The sequence below is a fragment of the Bos javanicus genome, chromosome 5 (assembly GCF_032452875.1).
Source record: "Bos javanicus breed banteng chromosome 5, ARS-OSU_banteng_1.0, whole genome shotgun sequence".
NCBI classification, from domain to species: domain Eukaryota; kingdom Metazoa; phylum Chordata; class Mammalia; order Artiodactyla; family Bovidae; genus Bos; species Bos javanicus.
The window spans coordinates 91,850,455-91,869,269 of record NC_083872.1 but is presented as its reverse complement, the minus strand read 5'-3'; the positions used below and the strand labels follow the sequence as shown (position 1 = coordinate 91,869,269).

General features: G+C 37.6%; 1 protein-coding gene across 7 annotated transcripts in view; it reads right to left on the bottom strand.

The window, feature by feature from the left end:
- Positions 1-18,815, bottom strand: part of PLCZ1 (phospholipase C zeta 1) — a 48,782-nt gene that overhangs the window by 21,829 nt on the left and 8,138 nt on the right. For 3 of the 7 annotated variants that reach the window (XM_061417714.1, XM_061417716.1, XM_061417715.1), the window contains exons 4-6: positions 14,501-14,732; positions 9,951-10,152; positions 4,212-4,356 (exon numbers count right to left, since the gene is read on the bottom strand). In XM_061417714.1, the coding sequence (XP_061273698.1) occupies positions 4,212-4,356; positions 9,951-10,152; positions 14,501-14,732 (579 nt within the window). Of the gene's footprint in view, positions 1-4,211; positions 4,357-9,950; positions 10,153-14,500; positions 14,757-18,815 lie in introns of all 7 variants that reach the window. The other 4 variants (XM_061417717.1, XM_061417721.1, XM_061417719.1 and 1 more) reach the window with 4 other exon arrangements.

Here is an 18,815-nt window from a genome sequence, read left to right as displayed (position 1 = left end):
TAATAGAAGTACTTAATTGATTTTAAAACTAACTTCTAATGTTCAGTATCTTAGCAAAATAATTACCTATTCTTTAAACTGAAAATACTTTTGAGTCTGACAAAACAGGGAACATTAAATCTGTATATAAAGGTAAATTAGTCCTAGTTGTACTTAAAATATAGGGAAAAAACTGAAACTCCCAATAGTTTAAATAAATTTGTTAAAACTCCCAATTTTTTAAAATAAATTATAGCATAGTCATATAAAGAAATGATAAAGATCTGTCACAAAGGAAGTAGAGCTATATACACTGCTATAGATATACGGTATCTTTGATCTAGTCTTATGAAGAAAAACAAGTTGCCAAACAGTAAGATTCTACATTTTTACTTTATAAGGTACATATGTTTCAATATTTTTAGGAAAAACTTTAACACTAATATGTTAGAGAAAATGTTAATTTTCTACTTTTTTCTATTTTAAATTCTATAATCGAAATTCACTGCATTATAATTAGAAACAAAGATAAAGATATTTCCAGGTTTTAAATAAGAAAGAATATCTAGTAAGTAAAAGCAACTTTGTGTGTGCGTGTGTGTGTGTGTGTGTGTGCATGCTAAGTCACTTCAGTCATGTCTATTCTTTGTGACTCTGTGGATTCTAGCCCACCAGGCTCCTCTGTCCATGGGAATCTCTAGGCAAGAATACTGGAGTGGGTCAAAAGTGACTCTACAAAGGTGTTTTCCACCACTGTAACTTTTAAATTTGCCACAAAATAGTGAATATCACTCATTTGGAGATCTTATTCAAAATTATTTTCTTCCTTTCCACATATAATTTTCAGGGCACATTTGCCAATTTACAGTAACAAGAAAAGGAATTGTAAGGTCTGCTGAATTATTATAGACCTTTGATATATACGTCATATGTCATATTGCATATAGCATACCACATTAAGTCTGAGTCTATTAATTTCTTATGGCTGCTGTAACAAATTACTATAAATTAGGTGGCATGAAACAACAGATATTTATCTTTTCATAATTGTGGAGGCCTAGATTTTGAAATCAGTTTCACAGGCTAAAATGAAGATGCCAGCAGGTTCTAGGGGAGATCTGGTCCCTGCCTCTTTCAGCTTCTGATGGTGGCCAACATTTCTTGGCTTGTGGTCATATCACTCCAGTGTCTGGCCCTCATCTTTGCATTGCCTCTTCCTCTGTTATGTGTCAAATCTCCCTCTGCCTCCCATGAATAAGGATACAATACTGGCATTTAGGACCCGTCCAGATAATTCAGGGTGGTGTCTCATCTCAAGATTCTTAACTTATCACATCTGCAAAGATCCTTTTAACAAATAAAATAACATTTACAGGTTCCAGGAATTAGAATCTAGTATCTTTGGGGCTCTTATTCAGCCTACAAAATGATCTTCCTGTAAATACCCACATATATTTATAGGGCTTCCCTGGTGGCTCAGACAGTAAAGAATCTGCCTGTGGAGACCCAAGTTCAATCCCTGGGTCAGGAAGATTCCCTGGAGAAAGGAATGGCAACCCATTCCAGTATTCTTGCCTGGAGAATTCCTTGGACAGAGAAGCCTGCTGGGCTACAGTCCATGGGGTCACAAAGAGTTGGATACAACTGATAAACTAATACTTTCATTTTCATTTATACATATATAAACTTAAGTCTAATATCAAGAGAAGAGTGTAAATTTTTTTTCCCAAATATAATAAGTGATTTTGAGTTTAGGCAAAGTGAAGGCCTAGCAAATAGATTTCTCACTTAGGCCCTGACTTTACTCACTGGGAAGAGCTCATTGTCTTCTGTGGTCTTTGTTCCATCCTCTGGGAAGATCATCTTGTCTTTATTCTCCTTGGCCATATCTGAAGTACGAACTGAGGAGTTGGCTTTTCTTAAAGCCAAACAACTTTTGCAGCTCACTTTCTGACTAATGGTGGTTTTAAGTTTCCCCTAACAAGTCAGACTTATCTTTTGTTTTTAGCAATCTAATGCCCTCAAAAACCACAATTTCGTATAAACCACAATTTCGTATATGCTTGTTTCTAGTAAGTCGCATGTGCTGGGGCCTATACTCAAAGTTCTTTCTGCACCATAGATATCAAGTGTATTTTATTTCATCACTCTCTTATCCCCAAGTTAATGGCAACTATGTTGAGTAGAAAGTCTAAACTTCAGTCTAATCTTTGCTGCAAAACTGTGTCACTGCATCCAACTGAGAAGTTTCATTGAGTCTGTTGAAAGCTTTTTTTTTTTTTTTTTCATTCCATCACGTACTCTTTGGAGTCTTAGAAGTTGTAGACGTCTGTCCATCCTTGTAAGGCCTTTGAATTTTCAGACTGTCTCTATTTCCTTTTATTCCCTCAGTTATACACCCTGAATGAAGTGGGAGAGTTTGGTACAAAAATATTTGGGAAGAGTATTTCAGATGAAGGGAATAGCAAGTGCAAAGGCTTTGAGATGGGTCTGAAAAGAGGTAAGGAGGCCAGAATGGCCACATGAACAAAGGAGAGAGGAGGAGAAGACGTCAGGGAGGTAATGGTAAACAGGTCATGCAGGGCCTTGGGAGTCATGGTACAGATTTTAACTTTTATTTTGAGTGGAATTAAAGAGTTTGAAAAGGGGAATGCCATGATTGGACTTATCAAAAAGTCACTCTGCTATATTAAGATGAAACTGCAGAAGAGGAGGGATAGAAGTAGAGACCCTGGATAAGAAGCCATTGCAATAATGCAAGTCAGAGGTGATGGTAGTTGACCAGGAGAGTGACAGTGAGAATGGGGGAAAGGGATTAAATTCAGTGTACATTTGGAAAGTAGAGCCAGGAGGATTTGCTGAAGGACATATAGAGGATTTAGAGAGAAAAGAAGGGAACATTAAAGTAGACAATAATGATTTAGGGCAAACACAGTTGTCATTAAGTGAGATGGAAAAGACCATAGGAAAAGTGGGACTAGGAAAAAGAAGGATATGATCTGAAGCTCAAGCTGAAACATGTTAACTATAGCTATTAAACATGCAAGTGGAAATGTCAAATAGGAAGTTGTCTACACTGGTGTAAAATTTAAAGGAGAAGTTTGGATAAATTTAAACATCAGAAATTAGATGTTTAAGAGAATCAATGCCATATATTAAGGTTTTATATTATGATAAATTTTAAAACATTTTATAAATATTTAGTATTTTATACTCTAATAAATAATGGAACAATGAATCTAAGTATGTGATTTTAAGTTAGGCTTCTGTTTACAGATAAAAGATTGACCAAGCTAGGAGAACTTTAGGTTTTTCAACTTTTTAAGTTTAATTTATTAAATAGACATTAAGTACTTAGATTTTGTTAAATCTCTTCAATTACACTACAATTGAAGTACTTAAGAAAGAAATCAAATATACTAAGTTTAAAAACACAATTTAAAATGTCTGAAGGTGCTCAATTAACCAAGCTTGTCAATGAGATCAAGTATTACTCAAAATTCAGTGACTATTAAAACCTGCTCAATTTACAGATGAGTATTTTTAAACTGAATTAGAAGCTTTAGACAGAAAGAAATAGATCTTTGAATCTTTAACTTAATAAATTTAATAATAATTTTTAAATCCAAAGTAAACTTTTAAACATTCTTTTCTGTATAAATACCTGCCATCAGAGTATAAAATATGCCAAAAGTTGAGATAATACATTTTTTACATTTGTGTCCTGAAAGTAAAATATCTGAATGTTGGTAAAATATTTACTATTACATAAAACAGTATTTCTTAAACTTTTTGGCCATAACTCATGGTAAGAAATATAATTTACATTAAGACACAATACACATGCATGCATACATATACACACATATAATATAATTACATAATTAAACAAAAAGTTCCTTGAAACTACATATACCTTCCTACCTGAGATCTGTTTTAATAAATCTACCTTTAATGATATACTCCCTGAAGAAGGAAATGGTAACCCACTCCAGCATTCCTGCCTGGAAAATCCCACCTGATGGGCATACAGTCCATGGGGTCACAAAGAGTGGGATATGACTGAGCACACACACATAATGATACATAATACATGGATTTTGCTGCCAACTAATGGATCATAACCTACAATTGAAAGGTCACTGATCTAAACTAAGGCCAAGCATTATAGGATTTTGAAACAAATTATCTTATGTTTAAATAACTGTGACTTAACAAAGGCATGTACATACTAGGAATGCATATTTGTTTATAGCTTGGATAACAGTTTTAAACAGAAGCTTGCTGGTGAATGTATAGCCATGGTATACAACAGGTTCATTTTGTGATCCATCCCAGCAGTCAATTTCCAGACAGCGGCATCCTTTCACAAGGGCACTAGTAAAATTTAAACAAAATAAAATTGTCACTCCTGGACTATAGGTTAAACCTTTAACCATATTCCATGGACTATACAGTGCATGGGGTTGCAAAGAATCAGACACAACTGAGTGACTTTTACTTTCATTTTTAACCATATAATACCTGGGTTATATTGCCTACTAGTAGATCAAAACCCTCTGTGGTTTTATAGAAAAATTTTTTTTCATGGAGGACAAACTTTAGAATATTGCTTCTTGCTACAATCTCTCAGTTCAGTTCACTTCAGTCAGACTGCTCAGTCATGTCCATCTCTTTGCGACCCCACGAATTGCAGCACACCAGGCCTCCCTGTCCATCACCAACTCCCGGAGTTCACTCAAACTCACGTCCATTGAGTCAGTGATGCCATCCAGCCATCTCATCCTCTGTCGTCTCCTGCCCCCAATTCCTCCCAGCATCAGAGTCTTTTCCAATAAGTCAACTCTTCACATGAGGTAGCCAAAGTATTGGAGTTTCAGCTTCAACATAATTCCTTCCAAAGAAATCCCAGGGCTGATCTCCTTTAGGATGGACTGATTGGATCTCCTTGCAGTCCAAGGGACTCTCAAGAGTCTTCTTCAACACCACAGTTTAAAAGCATCAATTCTTCAGCGCTCAGCTTTCTTCACAGTCCAACTCTCACACCCACACATGACCACTGGAAAAACCATAGCCTTGACTAGACGGACCTTTGTTGGCAAAGTATGTCTCTGCTTTTCAATATGCTATCTAGCTTGGTCATAAAGATAGGTTAACTTTATCCATGATCAAGCCAACCTTTAGCTGCTTATTTTAACTACATGGTTTGGTCCCCAGCAAAAAATGAGGGGACTGCACTGTGTCATGGCAAACCCTTTACTCAGAAGCTGGTAAGAGAAAGCTCTCTTTCAGTGGTGGTATGGAAGCCACTTTTCACTGTCTCACACTGAGTGAAATGATTGAATAACGAATCATGGGAATGAATCATGAAAAATTTCTCACTCAATAAAGAAATTCTCCACTTAAATAAATCTAAGGGGGTTTCAAGAATTAAAATCTTTAGTGCAGTTAATATTGGTTTTTATCTTTTAAAGAGGAGGAAACTGAGACATAAAAAATGTTATACCCATCAGGTAATTAACAAATGAGGGACTGAGAGGAAAGATAAACACCAGAAACTTAAATATTAATAGGTAAACATCACTCTACACCACCTCTCACAAGTAGAGAAATTTCGAAGACTTTTATCAAACTGTAACCCTTATAAGTGGGTAAGGAAATAGAGGAAGAAATATAATTAAAGTTAACTTTAAATGTTCACAGGGGTAGAACATTTTCTCAGAATTCAAAATTAAATTTCTGTATTTCTAAATAAACCTATTGAAAAGGTATTTTCTCTCAAAAAAATATAATGGTGTATGAACAGAAATTTCTGTAGAGCTATGAATGGGCTTATCCTTACAGGATTTTAAGTGGGTATATTTCTGAATTTGGGGATTTATGTACTTACTTAGATTTTAAATTATAGAAGCAATGTTAATTTGTGAGTTTGATGTTATCATGGGATTATAAGATATATTTTCTATGATTTTTCCTAAGTAATATCACCCAATCACATAGCTTTGAATGACATCTATATGCCAAGGGCTTCCAAGATTATTTTTCCAACCTGGATACTTCTTAAGGTCAAGAGGGGTGGTGGTGAGAAGATACCCTTCATCCAAGGTAAGGAACAGCAGCTAAGCTTTGCTGGAGCAGCCATGAAGAGATACCCCACGTCCAAGGTAAGAGAAACCCAAGTAAGATGGTAGGTATTGTAAGAGGGCATCAGAGGGCAGACACACTGAAACCATAATCACAGAACTAGTCAATCTAATCACACTAGGACCACAGCCTTGTCTAACTCAATGAAACTAAGCCATGACCGTGGGGCCACCCAAGATGGACGTGTCATGGTGGAGAGGTCCGACAGAATGTGGTCCACTGGAGAAGGGAATGGCAAGCCACTTCAGTATTCTTGCCTTGAGAATCCCATGAACAGTATGAAAATGCAGAATGATAGAATACTGAAAGAGGAACTCCCCAGGTCAGTAGGTCCCCAATATGCTACTGGAGATCAGTAGAGAAATAACTCCGGAAAGAATGAAGGGATGGAGCCAAAGCAAAAACAATACCCAGTTGTGGGTGTGACTGGTGATAGAAGCAAGGTCCAATGCTGTAAAGAGCAATACTGCATAGGAACCTGGAATGTCAGGTCCATGAATCAAGGCAAATTGGAAGTGGTCAAACAAGAGATGGCAAGAGTGAACATCGACATTCTAAGAATCAGTGAACTAAAGTGGACTGGAATGGGTGAATTTAACTCAGATGACCATTATATCTACTACTACAGGCAGGAATCCCTCAGAAGAACTGGAGTAGCCATCATGGTCAACAAAAGAGTCCGAAATGCAGTACTTGGATGCAATCTCAAAAACGACAGAATGATCTCTGCTTGTTTCCAAGGCAAACCATTCAATATCACAGTAATCCAAGTCTATGCCCCAACCAGTAACACTGAAGAAGCTGAAGTTGAACGGTTCTATGAAGACCTACAAGACCTTTTAGAACTAACACCCAAAAGAGATGTCCTTTTCATTATAGAGGACTGGAATGCAAAAGTAGGAAGTCAGGAAATACCTGGAGTAACAGGCAAATTTGGCCTTGGAATAAAGAATGAAGCTGGGCAAAGGCTAATAGAGTTTTGCCAAGAGAACACACTGGTCATAGCAAACACCCTCTTCCAACAACACAAGAGAATACTCTACACATGGACATCACCATATGGTCAACACCAAAATCAGATTGATTATATTCTTTGCAGCCAAAGATGGAGAAGCTCTATACAGTCAGCAAAAACAAGACCGGGAGCTGACTGTTGCTCAGATCATGAACTCCTTATTGCCAAATTCAGACGTAAATTGAAGAAAGTAGGGAAAACCACTAAACTATTCAGATATGATCCAAATCAAATCCCTTACGATTATACAGTGGAAGTGACAAATAGATTTAAGGTATTAGATCTGATAGAGTGCCTGAAGAACTATAGATGGAGGTTCGTGACAATGTACAGGAGTCAGGGATCAAGACCACCCCCAAAAGAAATGCAAAAATGCAAAATAGCTGTCTGAGGAGGCCTTACAAATAGCTGTGAAAAGAAGAGAAGTGAAAAGCAAAGGAGAAAAGGAAAGATATAAGCATCTGAATGCAGAGTTCCATAGAATAGCAAGGAAAGATAAAGCCTTCCTCAGCAATCAGTGCAAAGAAATAGAGGAAAACAATAGAATGGGAAAGACTAGAGATCTCTTCAAGAAAATTAGAGATACCAAGGGAACATTTCATGCAAAGATGGCCTCGATAAAGGACGGAAATGGTATGGACCTAACAGAAGCAGAAGATATCAAGAAGAGGTGGCAAGAATACACAGAAAAACTGTACAAAAAAGATCCTCACAACCAAGATAATCACAATGGTGTAATCACTCACATAGAGCCAGACATCCTTGAATGTGAAGTCAAGTGGGCCTTAGAAAGCATCACTACAAACAAAGCTAGCAGAGGTGATGGAATTCCAGTTGAGCTATTTCAAATCCTGAAAGATGATGCAGTGAAAGTGCTTCACTCAATATGCCAGCAAATAAGGAAACCTCAGCAGTGGCCACAGGACTGGAAAAGGTCAGTTTTCATTCCAATCCCAAAGAAAGGCAATGCCAAAGAATGTTCAAACTACCGCACAATTGCTCTCATCTCACACGCTAGTCAAGTGATGCTTAAAATTCTTCAAGCCAGGCTTCAGCAGTATGTGAACTGTGAACTTCCAGATGTTCAAGCTGGTTTTAGAAAAGGCAGAGGAACCAGAGATCAAATTGCCAACATCCGCTGGATCATCAAAAAAGCAAGAGAGTTCCAGAAAAACGTTTATTTCTGCTTTATTGACTATGCCAAAGCCTTTGACTGTGTGGATCACAATAAACTGTGGAAAATTCTGAAAGAGATGGGAATACCAAACCACCTGACCTGCCTCTTGAGAAACCTATATGCAGGTCAGGAAGCAACAGTTAGAACTGGACATGGAACAACTGACTGGTTCCAAATAGGAAAAGGAGTATGTCAAGGCTATACTGTCACCCTGCTTATCGAACATATATACAGAGTACATCATGAGAAACGCTGGGCTGGAAGAAACATAAGGTGGAATCAAGATTGCTGGGAGAAATATCAATAACCTCAGATATGCAGATGACACCACTCTTATGGCAGAAAGTGAAGAGGAACTAAAAAGCTTCTTGATGAAAATGAAAGAGGAGAGTGGAAAAAGTTGGCTTAAAGCTCAACATTCAGAAAACGAAGATCATGGCATCTGGTCCCATCACTTCATGGCAAGTAGATGGGGAAACAGTGGAAACAGTGTCAGAATTTATTTTTTGGGGGGTCTAACATCACTGCAGATGGTGACTGCAGCCATAAAATTAAAAGACGCTTATTCTTTGGAAGGAAAGTTATGACCAACCTAGATAGCATATTGAAAAGCAGAAACATTACTTTGCCAACAAAGGTCCGTCTAGTCAAGGCTACGGTTTTTCCAGTGGGCATGTATGGATGTGAGAGTTGGACTGTGAAGAAAGCTGAGCACCAAAGAATTGATGCTTTTGAACTGTGGTGTTGGAGAAGACTCTTGAGAGTCCCTTGGACTGCAAGGAGATCCAACCAGTCCATTCTAAAGATCAGTCTTGGGTGTTCTTTGGAAGGAAGGATGCTAAAGCTGAAACTCCAGTACTTTGGCCACCTCATGCGAAGAGTTGACTCATTGGAAAAGACTCTGATGCTGGGAGGGATTGGGGGCAGGAGGAAAAGGAGATGACAGAGGATGAGATGGCTGGATGGCATCACTGACTCCAATGGACGTGAGTCTGAGTGAACTCCAGGAGTTGCTGATGGACAGGGAGGCCTGGCGTGCTGCAATTCATGGGGTTGCAAATAGTGGGACATGACTGAGCGACTGAACTGAACTGAACTTAACTGGATACTTCTTCCAAATCCCAGACACATATACCCAACTGACTATCTAGCCTAGCCCTTTGATAACTAACTGATATCTCCAACTGAACACAGACATCATGGAACTTTTGCTTTTGAATCACACCCTACAATGGCTTCACCATCTCCACCCATAATGTCTTCACATTATAGGTTATCAGGCCCAAAATCCTGATACTCTCTTTCCCTCATACTTCTCTTCAAACTGCCTGGTAAATCACCTTGTTGGCTCTGTCTCCTTAAAATATTTCAAATTCAAACATGTATCTCAACTGCTGCCTCATGAATTAACCATCTAGATCACCATCATCCCTGGACTCCTACAATATTTTCCCAAAGCATCTTCTACCTCCACTCTTTCACCATCAGTCTTTCCTCCTCAGTAAAGAATAAATTAAATTATGACATTTTCCTAAGGAAAACCCCTCCAATGAATTACAGCTTGCTGGAGTAGAAACCACTAGGAACTTTCAAACATTTTTTAAATGTGATGGATTCAAAAATCAAAAGAAATACCTTATATATCCCCAAAGGTCACTTGGTCCCCATAATTGGTCAGATATCAAGTATGTATTATGTGAACTTGAAATAAAATAATCAGTCAATGGATGAGTCATATCTTGGTAAACATGATCACACTTATTATCAAATAGCAGACATTCAGATGAATCCATGTATCTTCTAAAACCTTCAAATGACATCTGGTGTGCTTGTTTAACTTTAAAAAATAAAAAGAATGCAGAAATACCATAAATAGTATAAAAATTACATTTCACTTTAAACATAGTAGCAGAGCATGATTCTAAAGTATTCATTTAGAATTAATACTGATCTAAGTTTCTTTGGAAACAAATTTTTCTAAGGTTTTTATTTTTAGTTCTTTCAAGACTAAATATTACTTAATCATCTCTTCTTTTAATGTTTAAAAAACATATACAAGACTACTATACTTAAAATAGATAACCAACAAGGAACTATTGTTAAAAAAATTTTTTTAATAATTAAAATACATACAAGAAAAGGACACGTGTCGTAGATTCATGAATTTCCACAAGTGAACCATCCATGTAGCCAACACCAAGGTCAAAGAACAGAAGATGACAGCACCCCAGAAGACTGCTGCCTGCCAACTTTCTAGTTTTCCTCCAAACCCCAACCCCCAACTGCCAAGTATATTCAATGGTATGGCTTCTAGAAGCAGATAAGTTTTCTTTAGTTTTTGCGTTTTACATAAATGAACTCACACAATATGTATTTTTTATGACTGGTTTGTTTTGCTCAACATTATTTATAAAATTTATTCTTATAGTGGTACACAGATATTTTTTATTCCTATTTTTGTATAGCTCTCCATTGTGTGAATATACCACAATTTATCAATTCTGTTCTTGACAAGCATTTAGATAATTTCCAGTTTGGGGCTATTTACAAAACTACACTGCTATAAATAACCAGTATATATCTTTTGGTGCAAATATGTACATGTTTCTATTGGGTGCATTCTTATGAATCGAATTGCTAAGTCATTTGCATATAATTATCTTTAGCAAATGATCTGTGAACTTTTTTGCTCAGTATCATATATACCAAAATTATCTATTTAAGCAGAACACTGGCTCTGGAATGAGACAGCTTGGGTTAAATCCACTAATTTGTTATATACGACGAGTCTGTTAACCTCTCCCTGTCTTAGGAATGATGGCAATCATAACACCCATTCGTGCTTACTAGTGCTGTATATTAGATCTATAAAAGTTAGTTACTGTTGCTTTTGTTGCTGATAACTCAGTTTGCCTCATATTAAAAGTTGGTGTGAGTATTCATTTTAGAGAGTGGTCCTTGGCAGAGAATTTTATTTCTGGGAATTTAAATTACAGAAATAGAGACTCAGACAAAGCTTGATGTGCAAGAATGCTCACACCAGCATTATTTATAAAAGCAAAATAAATGGGGGAGGGGAGGAAAGAGATTAAATCTCAAAATATGACACAATACTAAGCAGCCATTACAAATAATGTATCAGAAAAAAATATATAGTGACATTAAGTAAATGTTTATGACATCATAAAAACAAAAAAGCCAGCATTCAAAATGCTATTACAATCTTATTTTTAAAAATGAAAGCTAGAATAAAATACATAAAATGTTTATAGTGATGCAAACTAAACTCTCTATTTCAAAGCTATGCAAATTAGAAACATGCAAGTGTATGGGGCAAATGCTTCATATATCATAATTGTAATGATTTGCATGAATTTATTCTTTTTCCCAGTGCAATTACCAGTGATTGGCTTATAGCTCTTTGAACTATTAACTAAGTAAATATCTTTGGTAATGGAATAGAAAACAAACTCATGTTATGCCCTTAAAAACTACCAGACTGAGATGACAGTTAATCTGATGGATTTTTATATTTAAAATAAAATGAGGTTCTCCTCATTTGGTACATGTCACATATCACTGTGGGACAAGCTTGAGAAACTTAGCAGCATTTGGGACTATAAGTTCATAATTCAAATTGGCCCCAATAAGTCTCTACAGTGATCAATAGCCTTGTAAATGAAATGAGTGGTCTTGCCTGTGTGCAAAACTATCTGAATGGAAAGCAGAGGAAGACTCAAAAGATGGAATAGATAAACATTATAATATTATAGTTAAAATGTAAACACAATTCCAAAATGTCAGTGGCACCATTCCACTATGCTTTTGTACCTTTTAAGTTGGGCTTCCCTGGTGGCTTAAACTGTAAAGAATCCTCCTGCAGTGCAGGAGACCTGGGTTCGATTCCTGGTTGGGCAGATCCCCTGGAGAAGAAAATGGCAACCTACTCCAATATTCTTGCCTGGGAAATCCCATGAACAAAGATGCCTGGCGGGCTACAGTCCATGGGGTCGCAAAAGAGTCAGACAAAATTTAGCAACTAAACAACAACCATTTAATTTACCATCTGCAGGTAACAATTCCAAAGTACGTGTTTTAAAAATCTTCACTGGAACAGGGCCATAAAGTGCATGTCTGTGAACTGGTTGTTTCCAGGTGGAAATGATATAAAGAGTTTGAACCAAAACATAAATCAATTCACTACTTTCTTATGGAAAGTCTTTGCAATTGAAAGTAAAGACTCCATTGTGTATATGTACCACAGCTTTTTTATCCATTCATCTGATGATGGACATCTAGGTTGCTTCTATGTCCTGGCTATGGCAAAACCAATACAATATTGTAAAGTTAAAAAATAAAATAAAATTAAATTAAATTTTAAAAAAAAAGAAGAAAAAAAAAGGAAGAAAGAAAGTAAAGACTAAGCATCTGGACTCATCAGATGTGCTTAGAGACGTACTTGTTTTACATTCTGATACAAGCGCTTTATCTTGCTGCAAACTTGCAAGTTTTAATGGAGACCAAACTCTTACTAGCACTATCTTCAGTCTTACCACAACGATGCTTAGAAGCATTCCAAGTCTTTATGTGGTACCGAGTCATGAGCCAAAATCTAGCTTACGACCAATGAGACCAACATGATTTAATCCCTGCCTATCTCTCCAGGTTCGAACCACACTGTCCTCTTCCTGTTCCTTGCCTCTCCACCTCAGGGCCAATACTTCCCTTGCCTAGACGTCAGACCCTTCTCCCATTTTGTCACATGACTAATTCTTTCTCATCATTTTTGTCTCAGCTCAAATGTTACATTCCCCATGAAGGACTCTCCTAAACACTCACCTGAGCTAGACCTTGTGGGTTGTCTACTGTCTATTTTATTTTATTTTTTTCATAGTACATAGTACTCTCTGAAACTATTTGTATGTTTAATTATTTATTGTCAGTCTCCTTCCAACCCTTATCAGGAATATAAGACCTAGTTTGCCTCATACTCCACTGTGTCCTCAGGCCCTAGAAACATGCTTGGTTGCCACAAATAAATACTTCAGTAAATCAGGAATGTATGAGTCCATGAAGGAATGTTTTGTTTTGTTAGAACCCATATCATCATATGTTAAGCACTGGTAGACATAAACCAGTTTGCAAAGGCAGAACTCGGGCTTTCACATGTGTGTGTGTGTCTGCTAAGTCCCTTTATCTTGTTTGACTCCTTGCGACCCTATGGAGTGTAAACTGCCAGACTCCTCTGTCCATGGAATTCTCCAGGCAAAAATACTGGGGTGGGTTGCCATGCTCTCCTCCAGGGGATCTTCCTGACCCAGGGACTGAACTCACATCTCTTGTATCCTGCATTGGCAGGTGAGTTCTTTACCAATAGTGCCTCCTGAAAAGCCCTGCACTTTCATATATCCCTTATTAAATAAATATTCTGAGCTATTCCATTAATCTCTGTAGGGTTAAACAGCGTGCTTTAATAGTGCTTTTTCTGCAACTATATGAATATTGTATTATATTATGTCTTTATTATTTTATTTAAAAATAAGTATAAATGGAAAAAATTGAAGCGCTTTACCCATTAAAGATGAAACAAAGATCAAAAACTATACAAGAGATCACTAGCCAAAATGGTTATTGGACTTAAACCAGATGAGTGCATAGGAAAATGAAAGAAAAGCAAAAATCTTTTAATGTTTATGAAATGTTGTAGACGATTAAGTGTCAACAACAGAGAAATGAGTGATTTTACAATGTTTTATCTCTTCCCTAGAACTGTTTTCGTTTAGCTAATTTAATATTCTATATTTTGTCAATAATATATAAAAACGGAAAACTGCCTACACCTGGGTTTTTATCTTACTAATGAATATCAGGACCCTTTCTTCCATTATGGTATTTATAATAATAAGATCCTCATCTTGTTTTCCATGCCTAAGTTCATCTCTGAACACTTGAAAGATACAGAAACAGTTAAAAGGAAGGAACTGGACAATGAAAGAAAGTCAGGGTTACACAACATAGCTTTCTAAAAGGTATGTACACTGTCTGTAAGTTACAAAATTATAACTGTCAATATATAATATTACCTAGAAGAAAGCTGACCCAATCAAGTTTGAATTTGAAAACTTCTATTAATAAAAAACAGTTTGCATATAAATATTTGATAAAACTTTGAAGTACAAGCATACCTTCTTCAATAGGCTCATATTTCTGAATGATCTCAGAAGCAATACTTTTATTGAAGTCAAGTGTATACTGTTCTCGCATCAAAAATTCGACCAGGTTCTTTTCTAAAAGAATTTTCCGGTTTTCAGAATACGTGTTGAAAATCTCAATAATTTCTTCTCTGTATGTAATAATTCGATAAATTGTTCTAAATTCTTCTATGGTGATTCTTCCTTGTTTCAGCCTGTCATTATCCTACTAAAAAAATTTACTGGTGGGCTCACATTTCGAATGTAAAAAATACACAAAACAAAAATGTTAGAGTAGTTGTGTAATATATATACCAACTCATCCTGAAAACAAGTTACATTGGATTCTTATTTTACATAAATATATAAAACTGCATGAGATGATGCCAAAGCTTGGGAATCACTAGTGGATAATTACCACTTAAAACCTGGTGGCTTTATTCTCTATTACTACTTCTGCTTTGCAAATAGGTTGGATTTCACATATATGCATTAATATACGATATTTGTTTTTCTCTTTCTGACTTACTTTACTCTATATGATAGTCTCTAGGTCCAACCACATCTCTACAAATGACCTAATTCCATTCCTTTTTAATGTGGAAAATAGATAACTAATTCAAATGGGTTGATTACAGAGTTCCAAAGAACAGCAAGGAGAGATAAGAAAGCCTTCCTCAGCGATCAATGCAAAGAAATAGAGGAAAACAATAGAATGCGAAAGACTAGAGATCTCTTCAAGAAATTAGAGATACCAAGGAAACATTTCATGGAAAGATAGGTACAATAAAGGACAGAAAAGGTATGGACCTAACAGAAGCAGAAGATATTAAGAGGTGGTGGCAAGAATACACAGAAGAACTGTACAAAAAGATCTTCATGACCCAGATGATCATGAAGATATCATCATCCACCTAGAGCCAGACATCCTGGAGTATGAAGTCAAGTGGGCCTTAGGAAGCATCACTAAAAACAGAGCTAGTGGAGGTGATGGAATTCCAGTGGAGTTATTTCAAATCCTGAAAGATGATGCTGTGAAAGTGCTGCACTCAATATGCCAGCAAATCTGGAAAACTCAGCAGTGGCCACAGGACTGGAAAAGGTCCGTTTTCATTCCAATCCCAAAGAAAGGCAATGCCAAAGAATGCTCAAACTACCGCACAACTGCACTCATCTCACATGCTAGTAAAGTAATGCTCAAAACTCTCCAAGCCAGGCTTCGACAATATGTGAACCATGAACTTCCAAATGTTCAAGCTGAATTTAGAAAAGACAGAGGAACCAGAGATCAAATTGCCAACACCCACTGGATCTTCAAAAAAGCAAGAGAGTTCCAGAAAAAACATCTATTTCTGCTTTATTGACTATGCCAAAGACTTTGACTGTGTGGATCACAACAAACTGTGGAAAATTCTGAAAGAGATGGGAATACCAGACTACCTGACCTGCCTCTTGAGAAATCTATATGCAAGTCAGGAAGCAACACTTAAAACTGGACATAGAACAACAGACTGGCTCCAAATAGGGAAAGGAGTATGTCAAGGGTATATATTGTCACCCTGTTTATTTAACTTATATGCAGAGTACATCATAAGAAACGCTAGGCTGGAGAAGCACAAGCTGGAGTCAAGATTGCCAGGAGAAATATCAATAACCTTAGATATGCAGATGACACCACCCTTATGGCAGAAAGCGAAGAACTAAAGAGCCCCTTGATGAAAGTGAAAGAGAAGAGTGAAAAAGTTAGCTTAAAATGCAAAATTCAGAAAACTAAGGTCATGGCATCTGGTCCCATCACTTCATAGCAAATAGAAGGAGAAACAGCAGAAACAGTGACAGAATATTTTAGGGGGCTCCAAAATCACTGCAGATGGTGACTGCAGCCATGAAATTAAAAGGTGCTTGCTCCTTGGAAGAAAAGTTATGACCAACCTAAACAGCATATTAAAAAGCAGAGACATTACTTTGCCAACAAAGGTCTGACTAGTCAAAGCTATGGTTTTTCCTATAGTCATGTATGGATGTGAGTTGGACTATAAAGAAAGCTGACCACCTAAGAATTTATGCTTTTGAACTATGGTGTTGGAGAAGACTCTTGAGAGTTCCTTGTACTGCAAGAAGATCCAACCAGTCCATCCTAAAAGAAATCAGTCCTGAATATTCATTGGAAGGACTGATGTTGAAGCTGAAACTCCAATACTTTGGTCACCTGATACAAAGAGCTGACTCATTGGAAAGGACCCTGATGCTGGGGAAGATTGAAGGTGGGAAGAGAAGGGGACGACAGAGGATGAGATGGTTGGATGGCATCACCAACTCAATGGACATGAGTTTGAGCAAATTCCGGGAGTTGGTGATGGACAGGGAGGCCTGGCATGCTGCAGTCCATGTGGTCTTGGACACAACTAAGTCGGACACAACTGAGCGACTGTACTGAATGAGAACATATTGTATAGCACAGGGAACTCTATTCAGTGCTCTGTGGTGATCCTAAAAGGAAAAGGACATCTGAAAGAGGGGATATATGTATATTTATCGCTCATTTCCTTTGCTGTACAGTAGAAACTAATACACTATTTTAAAGCAACCATACCTCAATACAAAAAAAAAAAAAAAAAAACTGGTGGCCTGGGCTGCCCAGTTTAAGCAAAGAAGCAAACCCTGTTCCTCAGGAGAACTGCAGCCCATAAATAGCTCTCTGCCCAGAAAGACTTGCCCAACTTCAGGCTGAGGTATTGATACTCGTGATTCTTCAAGACTGAGGACGTCCCTGAACCATCTGGATTTGCTTCAAACCTCGTCCTTACTGTGGTGATGACATCCACCATCCTGGGAGGTACTTAGGTGTGCTCAGTCATGTCCGACTTTTTTGCAACCTCATAGACTGTCGCCCACCAGGTTCCTCTATCCATGGGATTTTTAAGGTAAGAATACTGGAATGGGTTGCCATTTCCTTCTGCAGGGGATCTTCCTGACCCAGGAATCGAACTGGGGTCTCCTACTCTGCAGGCAGATATTTTACCAGCTGAGCTACCAGGGAAACCTATCATTGAAGATGGGAAATTATAATTTTGGTAGAGAAGGGAAAGGAAAGCACAAAGGGTAAGTAATAAGGAGAAGAAATATGAGGCCTGGGGAACACAGTGTCAGCAGAAGAAAAGGGGGAAGAAGAATAGTGGTAAGCAAGGAAGGTTCAAATCTGAGTACTGAACCTCTTAACAGCAGCCTCAATGTTAACATAGGGTATCAATGTATTAAAATCTCCCCTGTAGGATAAAACTGAAGAGCAAAAACCTTTATATGTTGATTGTCACCAGTCCCAGAGCCATGGTAGACCAGGACTTGAACTAACTCCAAGGAAGGAGAGAAAAAACAATATACTATTGCCTGTACTCAAAGTGAGAAATGGAATATTTCCTGCCATATCAATAAACAAAGGATATCATCAGTGATTGCAGCCCTCCAATGTGAGCTGGCAGGGGGCTTCCCTGATAGCTCAGTTGGTAAAAAATCACCTGTAATGCAGGAGACCCTGGTTCAATTCCTGGGTCAGGAAGATCCACTGGAGAAGGGATAGGCTACCCACTCCAGTATTCGTGGGCTTCCCTTGTGGCTCAGCTGGTAAAGAATCTGCCTGCAATGCGGGAAATCTGGGTTTGATCCCTGGGTTGAGAAGATCCTCTGGAGAAGGGAAAGGCTACCCACACCAGTATTCTGGCCTGGAGAATCCCATGGACTTTACAGTCTATGGGTTCTCAGAGAGTCAGACAGGACTGAATGACTTTCACTTTCACCTTCTTTCAATATGAGCTGGTGAGCCCTGAGGGAACTCAGGAAGGAAAGAACACCTGCCATCAGACTGCAGCCACTCCCCATGTTGAGCCCTGAGGAGGATATGAAAACACAGAATAATGACCCCAGATAGCTGAGGTGCATATCAAAGGAAGGATTTCAGTGAGCCCAGACACTTACATCTTCCTATACTTAGAAAAGCACTAAACTACTTAAGATATCTGGTTTTCTTTAATTTACAATGAACTTTTGACATTCAGACTACCTACCCTTTGTAAAATTTCTATGTAACCTGGGTCCCCCTTGCCTCCTCAGAGCAATTCTCCCAGGATTACTTTAGATGCTACCTCCCAGGGCCAAAATCCTAAAAATTCCCATCAAACAGAATGTAACTCTCAACTTTTAGGTTGCATGTATTGATTCAGTTGACAAGAGTATATGTGCAGAAATAAATTGCCAAATACAAGTCTGATCTCTCTAATTCTCTTAAATTTCTCAGTGTTTCTCCTCTGGTTTC